The following is a 12,090-nucleotide window of genomic DNA, read 5'->3' as shown; positions in this document are numbered from 1 at the left end:
ACAAATGTCTAATCTGTCATTTGATGACTTTTGGAGATTTTTTTCATCTTTTCTTGGCTTCTTTGTGCACATTAATACAAATTTCTACCTGGGGTGCTCAAACTTTTGAGCCCCACTGTACAGGCTTACTCCTCAAAGCAGCAGGCAGACTCTGACTTGTGACCCTTTGCTGCATGTCATTCCCCCCTCTCTCTTCTCTTTCATGTCTTCAACTTTCCTTTCAATTAAAGGCCTAAAATGCCCCAAAAAATAATCTTAACCCCAAACAGAGCAAGAGTTGTCCTACCAGACTCTTGTACATTTCATTTGTGTAGAGAATCTGGCCACTCTCCTTTGACAAGTGTTAACTTCCTTGAAGGTAGGTACTCTGTTGAAGTTTAAAACTGTTGGATCTGCCCAGAGCCACTCTGGATCTGCCATAATCAATTGCTAATGTTTGGTCGTGACGTTGGCTTAGCATCGCTAGTGTTTGCCTAAGCTAACTCCTTCACCCCTAACGGAGCTATTTGGAAAATCTAACTTTTCCCGAACCCCGTGGGAAGGAGGGCCACAACATCATGGCCACCAACAAGACTCAGCAAAGATTGTTATCGCTATTATAGAACTACAGCTCAAACTAGCGCAAAACTCAAGGTCATCGTTCTCAGCCACTCCCTCTGTTCGCTGATTGGACCAGCAACGATTTTGCCGAAAAAAACAAGAATATGCCACAAACCCAGACGGTGTACTTAGAGAAAATGGAAATTGAGCAGAAGTACTGTACGCAGGAGGGCGGAGCCCGGCTTGAACAGATTAACAGTTATTCTGAATTGCTATTAAAATAACTTAATGTTCATGAGAGCCTTATTAATATATAGTGAAGCCTGAGGTTTCAATTTAAAGTTAAACTGCAAACACAAATGTACAGCAAGTACAGTAGGTGTTTTGTATTTTCTTGTGGTACTTTAGGGAATCAGGCACTTCTATAAAAAGGATACAGAACATGACTCTTGCTAATCACCTATAATGTGCCAAAGCAGTTTAACTAATTATCATGCCATTCTCATGATGCGTTTGACCTAGTAAAAACCCATTGTCACAACATACACAGCAACATTCGGAAAGTACAGCCAAAGCCAAACAGCTGCATGCATCACGCTCAGCAAAAGACCATGTAGGAACATAAATACGCTCATTTGGTATACATGAAGCCCAGACATTTCACATTTAACACAGAGCGGACAATCACACATGGACAAACATGCAGTTAGATATAAAATTTCCACAATGCCTTCCAACCTTGTCTCTCCAGTTGATTAAACCACAAAGTTGCTCTAGGGCTAAATCACAATGTACCGAAGTTCTCTTTCTCTTCTTTATAGAGCAGATAGATAAAGCAGGCTGTCAAGACAGCCCCGGCCAGCTACAGTGACACAGACAAAGACAAAGACACAGACGCACAAACACACACACACACACACACACACACACACACATTATTGTGGTACACAAGAAACATACATTGACTAAAAAACTGCACATAGTCTGAATTAACACAAATCTACATTATGTAAGTCAGTCTGACAGATTCTGGAGGCAGGGAAGTGTCCCAACATTAAGACGGACTGACAGTTGACAAAGACAAGACATACAATAAGCCTACAGTACGAAAGGAAAGCAAACGTGCTTGAATTGAAACGCTAAATCACACTACACAGGCTTTTGTCAGCAGCATGTCTGGCCTTTTTCTCAGTTTGCAGTTTCCTGATTAAAACAACATGTAAAATGGTAGATATTTGAAGGGCATATCAGTCATACAAAGACAACTGGATAGAATCAATGCAGGCTGATTTGGTCTCAAGTTTCCCTCTTTTTTCTTTACAACGAGATGGTGCAGAGCTACAAATGGACTGTCAGCCAGCACAGAATTGTAGAAAAGAAAGCACCGCTGTATGCCTCCTTGGCCTCTGTGTGGCTTAAAAGCTTATATCCATCTCAGGCTGGGACATATCAAATAACAGGAATGAACAAAATCAGATAATGATGACAGAAACTCGAAGTGAGATGAAAAGAAATGCCCATTTAGAAGTTGTTGACCTGTGATGGTATATTTTCAGTTATGATAAGACTAAAACCCATCCCACTGTTTCTTGTTGTTGTTCTTGTTGTTGTTGTTTTTAAACAAAGGGCAGCATTTATGCACACAAGGTAAACAGAGATAAAAGCAGTATATGAATTTGCTAAAATAACAATTGGGCTTATATAAAGCACAGTCTATTCAGGATGAAGACTGCTGAATTGTATACTTATTCTCTAACAACTATCTGAACTACATATAAAAATTTACTTGCCTGCAGACAAGCCACTCCTATTCCCACAGCGCCAATGACCAACAGGTGGTCGGCCAGAAACTGCTCCAGCTTCGTGATGCAACCACCCTGCAAAGCCAAAGGCTGAAAGTTAAAATCACTTAATAGATAATAAACACTCCTGTACAAATAGCTACAGTATTAAGTTTGCACACCCTTTAAATCTTGCTTTGTGGCTAACTTTCAATTTGTTGCAGCAACGAAAGAGACATTGGCGGGGAACTTTTTTTATTCATTTCCAGAGAGGCTTTTATCAGAGAAAAGCATCAAACTACAGTGTTTTCTCTGTTTCTGTAACTATTCTAGTTCAAGTAGGGAAATATCAGCATATGGGAAAATATTAAAAGTACTCTTTTGTCAATCAATAGAGAATTCCATAAATGCAACGTGATATTTGATACCTAAGAGTTAAGCTTGATTCATGGTTCTGCGGAGGCTCCGTGCAGAGCTTTTGCCGTAGCCTACGTAGTGGCCTGAAGCTTATACTTGTGTGTTGGTGTGTGCGTCAAGCCGTCATGTCTGGGTGTGGGGAGTGGGTTGTAGAGTAAGAGAAAAAGTGAGAGAGAGTGGCGGCAATTAACTTCGAAGAGTAGTGACTCTAAAATCATAGTGAGAGAGACAAAGTGTCTCCCTTGTGCTTTCCGACCAAGGTGAGACATCTTTAGCAGGAAAAGTTAACCCTCTTCTTCATTTCATGTTGTTTATGGAGAAGGAGAATCAGGAAATGAGTCAGGAGAATGCAACGCTACCAAGCCACGACGTGTAGTTACATTTATCGAGAGGTCCACATCCGGCTAGTGTCTCCACATACCTACGTATGTAGAAACAGCTTTCAGAAGTATGTAGTGCACTGACCTCCACCTTGTAGATGTTGGAGGGGTGGTCTCTCTTGCCACAGTGAGGGGTGATGGTCTTACAGCAGCTGTCGGGCACCACCCTGTCTCCTGCCTGCTTTGATAAAATGTACACACTCACCATCCAATCATGGGAGTTGTTGCTGCCACAGCACTTGAACTGGAGAGGAAAGCAAAATGTTTGGTTTCATGATGTCACACATTGTTAGAAAAGACCATCCCTCTTCTTTGATATATTTGTTTGGCTCAAATCAATATTCAGTAAACTTCCTGCAACTGAAGGGAGTGGTTTAGTTTCCTCATAGGGATTTAGACAAAATTACTCTAGATCTGGGTACTTCACTAGTCATTTTGGGATCAATACATTGAGCAAACCCCAATGGATAACAGAGCTATGATAAATTTCTTCTTCTGAATTTCTAGCATCCTTTAAAACTACTTCATATGTGCTAGCTGTAGACTGAGTGATGGAAAACTCATTTATAACAAAGAGTGACTATTTGTACTGTATGCTAGCTGAAGAAAATTGTATCATATAACCTTACATAAACTAACAACAAAAAAACAAAGAAAATAAAATACAGTCCATACGTCCTGTTGTAGTCTGTCCACAGCTATCGTGATGGCCTCCTTCCCTGGCTGGGCGTAGTTATCTGTCATAGTCTGGTTGAGATGCTGCTTCAGCTCCTCACTCAGCTGGAAATGAGGAACAAAGAGAAAGACAGCAGAAAAACACAAACAACTTATTAATTACACATGGAACACATCAAATGCAAAAGTGTGCAGGAGCCAAGACATATTTAAAAGATGAGAGTGTTGAAGTGATCAGCTTGACAAAAGTGAAAGAGTGGGTGTATTAGGACAAGACAGACAGCCAGCAACTCCCATGCATCTGTGAGAGCTGCGATTGAAAAGTCAGATGAAAAATACATTGCAAAAAATAGACTTTAAACATAGCCATTGGTGTGTATGTGTGTGTATGTGTGTGTGTGTGTGAGAGAGACAACAAGAGAGAGAGAGAGAGAGAGAGAGAGAGAGAGAAAATAAAAGCCCTTTATTATGTCTAAAGTGATTCTATTCTGTGCTGAACCCTTTTCCATTAGAATAAATCTCTGAGCTTTCAGATAGCATGGTGCTCTTTGCAGTCCTAGCTGAATGACAGACATATGTTTGAGTTAAAGATCCTCAGAATTGTGTGTTAGATCAACTGCACACACTGAACATTACACTCAGCGGAGGTGGGAAAACAGTGACAAACCACAGACACATATAAAAGGAAGAGCAGCATAAAAAAGCAATGCTAAAAGATCTAATGTAGTTTTGCAAGTGACTCATCATTATCCATGTCCTTTGAGATGGAAAAAAGACAACTAGGGAATAAATGATGAAAAACAAGAATAAAAGTCAGTTGATTGCACTTACATCCCGGGGTTCCACGAGCCAAGACAACACAGCAAACAAATGGGGGTTATCCATATAGATTCATTAGTAGGCACATGACATTGCCAACATCCTCAAAGCATATACATTAATGATGCCCCGGAGTCTGTGCCCCTACATAGCAACTGTTCAGTTTCTCAACTCAGTCATCAAAAATCCCAGATGGACTATTCTGTGATGGTAAGCCTGAAAAAAGCATTTTTAGCATACTAGCATTTTTAAGCATACTGTTTAAGGAGTTTTACTGCAGAGCTTTAAGAATTTTGCAGAAAGTGCTGCCAGAGGGCTGACACAATCTGTAGCACTCAAACTTAAAAAAGCAATTAAAACATTCTCTCAGCAAAACACCCTCAATGCCTGTGTGCATCTTAAATTATATTGGCTGCCTAAAGTATTAGGATATTTTGACTTACCCTCTGGTAATAGACATAAGCCAGAACTCCAGCCACCAGTTCAATCAAGAAGATAAACAGCAGGCAGAAGAAATACTGTCAATGAGAAACAGAGAGCGAGAGGAGGATGAAATTCAATAAATTAGACAAAAGAAGTCACCTTATTTCAGACATGATGCACACAAAGAGACAAACCAGAAATCAATTTGACAGGCTGTAGAATCAGATTTCTCTTGGGCATCTTTGAAAGAGCTCACCATGCTGCTTGACTCAAGTTATATTATGCATCATAATTAACTTCAAAACTCCTATCCCATCCTAGATTAAACTAAGTCAAAGCGATTTAAATATGAACCATGAGCACAGTATTGCTTGAGAAAGATCAGACATCAGATTGGTGTAATTATCTAAAAACCAAAGAGCAATACCTCAGCAGCTAAAAAACTAAATATCAATGAGAAATAAACATGATGGCTCTAGTTGTTAGGTTTATAGTGGAAGCACTATCGTACACACAGTGAAACACAGTACATTGTAATGTAAACTGTGTAGCAAAGCAGACTGAGCGAGATCAGAACTATAGCTTTCTCAGACTGAACTAATGCATTTTTCCACTACATGGTACCTCCTCGCCTCGACTCTACTCGCCTTTTTTAGATTTCAATTACAAAATTTTTTTTAGTACCACCTCAGTTGAGGATCCAAGTGAGCTGAGGCAATACCTAAAGGTGACGTGAAAACCTGCAGACTAATGATTGGCCAGAAAGAATCGTCACCATTCACTGCGTCATCATTGCTAGCAACAGACGGGGGGTGTCCCAAACAAACTCGCCGTGTTTAAGTAGTTTATCCAACAGTGGGTTTTTTTGCTGCCTCCAGCTTCTTTTGAAACTAAATTTGTCTTCTGGCTGTGGAAACAGCCCCATGCCGAGATTCAAAAGCAACACACCTTTGACATTCTGAGTGTGTGTTGCATTAGGTCATGGTAGTTTCCTGCTATTACAACCAGCCACGCTCGCCTCACGCATGAGGCGCTACTAATCTGCAATGGCAAAAGGAGGACGGGGCACCGCGGGGCCGAGTCAAGTCGAGCAGGTGTAATAGACCACGGCAAAACGCCATAACACAAGCACCAACTTTTGACTGTTAATATTTTGGTTCATATACCCCACATAAGCATGGGTCAGCCATGTAATGCAAACACACATACAACTAACGCGGCCCATCTGTCGCAAACAACAGTTTAACAGAAGCAATAGCGCTGCTTCACTCAAGACAATTTTGGAGAGAGGTGCTAATACCCAGCCTGTATGGCTTCTGAAACCAAGAGATGGCAAACTACTGTCTAAAACAAACAGCCGCGGGGGGGAAATACTCTCAGTGTATTAATATATAAAGACACTTTAGCAAATGTTGGCTTCCGTTTTGCAGCAATCATGTCATGCTGAAACACAGCCTGCTCCGTATCTCTTGGTTACAAGAGAAAAAAAACATTTCAGTCTCTGTGTGTCTACACACCCACACCCAATCCTCTACACATCTACCTTTTTACTACTGCAAGCAGTAGATAGATCTAAAAATAGTCCTGCAGCAATGACCGTTTACCTCCTGCCTGCCTCTCTCATACTGGGCCCTGTCTTAGTAAAATAATGAGGTAATAGTAATGATTAAGGTCCATGTCAGAGCCATTTGTCAGCATCCTAAGATAGACCTTGGACCAGGGAGAGAATGTAGGTTATCTCATTGCATACTGATTATGTACAGTGGTTGTGCAGAGGTGAGACAATAATAGGCAGTCGAATCAGGCTTTAGATTGAACTGTGGATCACCACTTGCATTTGCAACTAAGAATAGATGAGTGAGAACTGTAACATGTATTCAGGAGCACATGTGCGAATATTATATAATATAATAATATTTTCACCCTATTTCTTTGCAGATTATATTCAAAGATTCACAACGAGACGAGTTGGAACTTGCAGGTTCTTGTGATGCTCCACATGCCACTCTACACCAATGAGACGAGACGATGATAGACCAGAGGTGTATCGTTTCTATCAACGACTCTCTGTACTTTCATTCTAACTTCTGGCTTTTGTTATTGTAGCTGGATATCATTTGTAGCTTTTTAAAAATAGAGAAAGTGAGATACTTGCTAAAACTGCAAAACAACGTATTATTTCTCTGATTCAACGCTGCTCTCAGTCATTCTCTAGCTCAATCGACCATACACCGTGCTCACGGGCTATAACTCGACCAGCTAACAGTTTGTAGCATATGATGAATGGATTACGGATCATTTTATTTCTATAGTTTGTAGCTGACTTGGCCAGCTGACTTCTCTATTGGCTGGTAAAACAGGTGACGTACCATACGTTCTAAAACAGCCACTGGAGACTTGAGTTGCAGCCAAACCATCAGCTGGCTTAACGACGGGCCGGTTCAGACCTGCAACGTTCAGACCTACAACGTTCTAAAGTGGTTTTGCCTCATCACAAATCTTTGGTCTAATCTGTGCAACCCTGTTTTGGACAATGACAACTGAACCTTGAACCATACACTGTATGAAGCAGTTTAAAGTATAAATAATTGCATAATTATCAAATGGGGTTTAGAACAGAAATTATTACAAACTTTGTATACTTTTTGTATACAAATAAATCACCTTGCTTGTAAATGTCTTTTCATATCTCTTATTAAAGACCACAAAATATTTGTCATGTTCGTTGCACCCCTTTTCCTTGGGAAATAAGTAACTGTCGAGCCCTGGCCCTACATATTTTTTTTGTCTTTGTTTTGGAAGTTCGGTGTGGCTTCATCGTCTGCTTTATAAACATAAAGCAGACAGGCTACACCAAACTTGGCAGTCCTTTCACAAACGTGTCCATGCTGTGGTAGCACTTCAGCAGAACCTTGCATTATAAATAATTGCCACACCCCCGTTATAAAAGCTGCTGCCCCAGTGAAACTGCAGTCTTCTGTTGCTGGCGACTGTTCTACAGGGTATTTAAGAAATAACTGTTACGTGCCCCTAAGCATTTTAGAGTAAACGACTCTGCTTTGTATTCATGATGACATATCTTAAATAGTTACTTGTGAATGCAAATATTTGTGCAAACAAAATAATATTTCTGTAAAGGCATCAAAAATGTAAAGATTTTAAATAAACACTATTGCAAATCTGTCAAAATTCACATTCCGTCATTAAATACCATTTACCCGAGACCTTTACAACAACCTCAGAAAAAAAAAAACTCCTTGGGTCCCCGGTCTCACCGTGGACAGACAGCTCTTCTGCTCCCGGATGACAGCACAACACCCCAAGAAGCCCGTCACCACCACCAGGCTGCCGGCCAGGATGAGGATATATGCCGACACAGCAAAAGTGCTGGAGGCCAGCAGACTCAAGTAGTCACTTTTCTCCACCAGAGTCCAGACTCCTACGCCCAAAACAGCTGCTCCACCCACCTGTAAAAGGAAGAGAGAGAAAGGAGGTGGTTGGGTAATAACGACATTAGAATGTAAGATAAGGAAAGCTATCAAACTGATATGGGTGTAGACAAAGCTTTCAAAGACGGGACACAAGATGGAATGACAAGATAAAAGACACAATAAAAGCAAATTGAAAAAAGGTATGAGTCATAAAAAAAGAGGAAGAGAAGATACGGGTGACTTGAAAAGAGAAAGGAAATATTGTGACAACACTGAGTGTGCCATGTCAATTCACTCCTAAAGAAAGACAAATACAAGACAAACAGAATTAAAGCACTTTACAGGGCAGGAAACATCAAACAGGAAGTGAGTTCAATGCTTTTAGATGAGTCACACAGCGGGTTAGTGAAAGGGGGCATAAGAAAGAAAAGACAGGAAATAGAAAGAGAAACAGTGAGAAGTGGCCAGACACAAACAATAAAGCTTGATATATGGTTGCCTACGTGAGTGGCCTGATGTTTATACTTGCGCGTTGGTGTGTGTTGAGCTGGCATGTGTGTGTGTGTGTGTGTGTGTGTGTGTGTGTGGGGAGTGGATGATAGAGAGAGGGAGAAAGTGAGAGAGTGACGGCGATTAGTAGTGACTCTAGAGTCATAGGGAGAGAAACCCCTGTGCTTTCTGACCAAGGTGAGACATCTTTAGCAGGAAACGTTAACCCCCTCCTTGATTTCATGTTGTTTATGGAGAAGAAGAACCAGGAAATGAGTCGGAAATGAGTTAAATCAAGCTTAACAGTCATAGTGGCAGTGGGGGGGGTTCAAAGATCAAGCCCGGGCATAAAGACCTTCCTTACAAAGAATCCTGGATAAGAGACTCAGGGAGGCGCCTAGGATCTGTTTCTATCATCAGTTTCAAAAACGGATGATGAGGAAATGCCTCAGAGAGTCTCTCCCCTTCATCCTCCCATTCCATTTCCGTCAAAAGCAAGATCCACAAACCAGTGAAAACAACACATGCCCAAGGAAGGAGTACCACTTGGATAAACATGGGCCTGCGGGAGATATCGCCACACAAACTATTAGCATATTTAGGACATTTATTTTATTTATAGATTTGTAAGTTCCAATAAATTATAAACTTGCATTTTTTAATTAATTTTAACCAGGGCGCCGACCGTGGGACGTAATATTTAAAAAAAATATATATATATATACACTTATCAAATGTTTTAAACTTCCATGCCTTGGACTTTGCATAAAGATGTAAAAGCATGTTATATTCATCAAATCCTAGTCCAGTATCAAAACCAATTATTTAATACAAATCCTTAACAATTGTATTTAGAAGGGATGCATGAATTCAATCCGCAGCATCAATATCAAAGTGGATAGATTTGATATTAAGCAAGATGACTAGCTAAATCTATTGCATACGGTTCCTTATTATAAAAAAATTAGAAGGTGAAAAGCCAGCAATGTCATCACAAAAGGTGTACTGCCACCAAGACGCATGCATGTCATGACAAAAACTAAAAATATAAGTTCTAAATACGCAAGTGAGTAAAGCTATAGTGTAGTGTTCCCTCTCTCTCCCTTTCTATCTCGCTTCCTTTTCTCCTCCTCCCCCCTAAGGAAGGAAGAGAAAAAGAAAAAACTAAATGGGAAACACAAAGTAGTTCTTGAGCCGATATTTGGAGCCAATACTGCTTTTGCTCCCTCAATTTACATCATAAAAATTGCACAATGATAACAAATGTTACAAGTCTCAATTTAAAAAAGAAACATTTTATTGTATAAAATCGGCAAACGCAGCAGCCGTGCATCGGCCAATGCACATAAAAACGCGAATATCGGCCGGCCCATAAATCGCTTGATCACTAGTCTGTATATGTGCTACGTTGAATTAGGAAGTGTTGCTCTGTAGAGGGGAGAGTTCTAGCTTGACCAGGCTTCTCTCCTTATCCGGTCTCTCTTAGTTATGCTGCTATAGTTCTAGACTGACGGGGGATTTCCTTCCTTTGACACATGAGTTTTTCCCCGCCACTGGGCATGGTCGCACTGTCGTACCATGCTTGCTCTTGGGGGAATTGTTGGGACTTTATAAATTATAGAGTGTGTTCTAGACCTACTCTATCTGTAAATTCTCTCGAGAGAACTGTTGTTATGATTTGATACTATAAATAAAATAGAATTGCTCTGTCTCCACCCATCTCTGTGGACAGAGCTGACAGGCCTGTCTGTGGCAGCCTGTTTCCACAGCCAGACTGTGTCCACTCGGTCGGCATCTGCTCAGAGTCTTTGGTCAAGTACGGTGCTCAAGTATTCAGCTACTGTGTACTGTAGGGCTACGAAAGTTGATGTAGGTGATGAATTTCTCTTTTTGTCTGCAGAGGGGGGGGGTATCCTGAGGTTTTCTCTCTTTCTCAATTTAATTAAGGGGGGAGGGTCTTCAAGGGGTTTTATTGGCATAAAGGTTTTAGTAACAATGTTGCCAAAAGCATCAGACAAAACCCAAACAGTTATATGAACATTTACACAATATTAGGATGGGTTTCATATCATTGTATTCGGTCTCTCTCTCTCTCTCTCTCCATATTCTCTTTGCCTCAGACTTGTTTCGAAGTGATCCCAGACACGCCACAGAGGAGCTGTAAGAGCATACACTTTTAGCACTTTAACACTGAATTGCAGAGAGCAGGTTTGACACACTGTTCCTCGACATACACTGACAAGCTCTAAATAATCTATGACTCACTTCGGGGCCAAGTCCATAGAACTCTCCTTAATCCTCTCCCTGTTTCCACTTCGCTCATTCCCTTAAACGTCTCGCTGTCTGCAGTTTAAAGAAACATTGAAGCATTTTCTACAGTGTTATAGCCAGAGATGGCAAAAGTACTCACTTCCCATACATAAGTAGTACAGATACCTGTGTTAAAAAAAAATCTGGTAAAAGAAGAAGTACTGATTTAACTTCTTTACTAAAGTAAAAAAGTACAGACTTGGAAATTTACTTAAGTAATAATAAAAGTAAAAGTAGCCATGCGAATGACAAAGCTACCTGGACCACACAAATGTTACAGTATGTGCTGAGGAACTTCAGTAGACATGGAAAAAAAGCTCTTTGCCTACATTTTAAATGGATGTCTGCCAATAGGCTTAAAACATCCCATATATGATTAATGTGACAGAGACTGCAGACTCCAGGTTAATTATATTTATGTATAAAATGCTGGAATAATGTTACATATCACAGATTGTTTAAAGAAATGTATTTTCAGTGGATTTTTTATTTTCAGTTTCTGACTGAGTAGCAAGATATGAATTCAATTGTGATTCTCTGAGAATTCACAGATAAAGTTTTCTCTTCTTAATCTTCCCCTTGACATTTAATGGAATCTACATGTATGTGTTTGTGCTGAAATATTGCTTCTGGAAAGAAAATAAAGGATAAAATATGAATTTCTAACTGCTATCTACTGGGGAAGTTCCCCAGCACATTGGCCAGGAGTCATCCTTGATGCCTACTATCTCAAACATCTCTCTCAGATAAGGTCAAGGATGATTGGGAATGTCTTCCTGCTCGTCTGCCGACTCTCTGGGATCTCCGTTTTCTTCATTTTCAATC

The 12,090-nt window shown here is 40.3% G+C and overlaps 1 protein-coding gene across 3 annotated transcripts in view; it reads right to left on the bottom strand.

Annotated features, from left to right (window-relative positions):
• tspan11 (tetraspanin 11) overlaps positions 1-12,090 on the bottom strand; it is an 18,413-nt gene that overhangs the window by 2,916 nt on the left and 3,407 nt on the right. The window contains exons 3-8 of one of the 3 annotated variants that reach the window (XM_032505347.1): positions 8,311-8,502; positions 5,056-5,130; positions 3,794-3,898; positions 3,204-3,362; positions 2,331-2,417; positions 1,279-1,402 (exon numbers count right to left, since the gene is read on the bottom strand). In XM_032505347.1, the coding sequence (XP_032361238.1) occupies positions 1,325-1,402; positions 2,331-2,417; positions 3,204-3,362; positions 3,794-3,898; positions 5,056-5,130; positions 8,311-8,502 (696 nt within the window). In that variant the 3' untranslated portion in view covers positions 1,279-1,324. The remainder of the gene's footprint in view (positions 1-1,278; positions 1,403-2,330; positions 2,418-3,203; positions 3,363-3,793; positions 3,899-5,055; positions 5,131-8,310; positions 8,503-12,090) is intronic. The other 2 variants (XM_032505346.1, XM_032505348.1) reach the window with 2 other exon arrangements.

This window comes from Etheostoma spectabile, chromosome 23 (assembly GCF_008692095.1).
Source record: "Etheostoma spectabile isolate EspeVRDwgs_2016 chromosome 23, UIUC_Espe_1.0, whole genome shotgun sequence".
Lineage (NCBI taxonomy): Eukaryota > Metazoa > Chordata > Actinopteri > Perciformes > Percidae > Etheostoma > Etheostoma spectabile.
The sequence above is the reverse complement of the archived record's forward strand: the minus strand, read 5'-3'. Positions and strand labels throughout refer to the sequence as shown.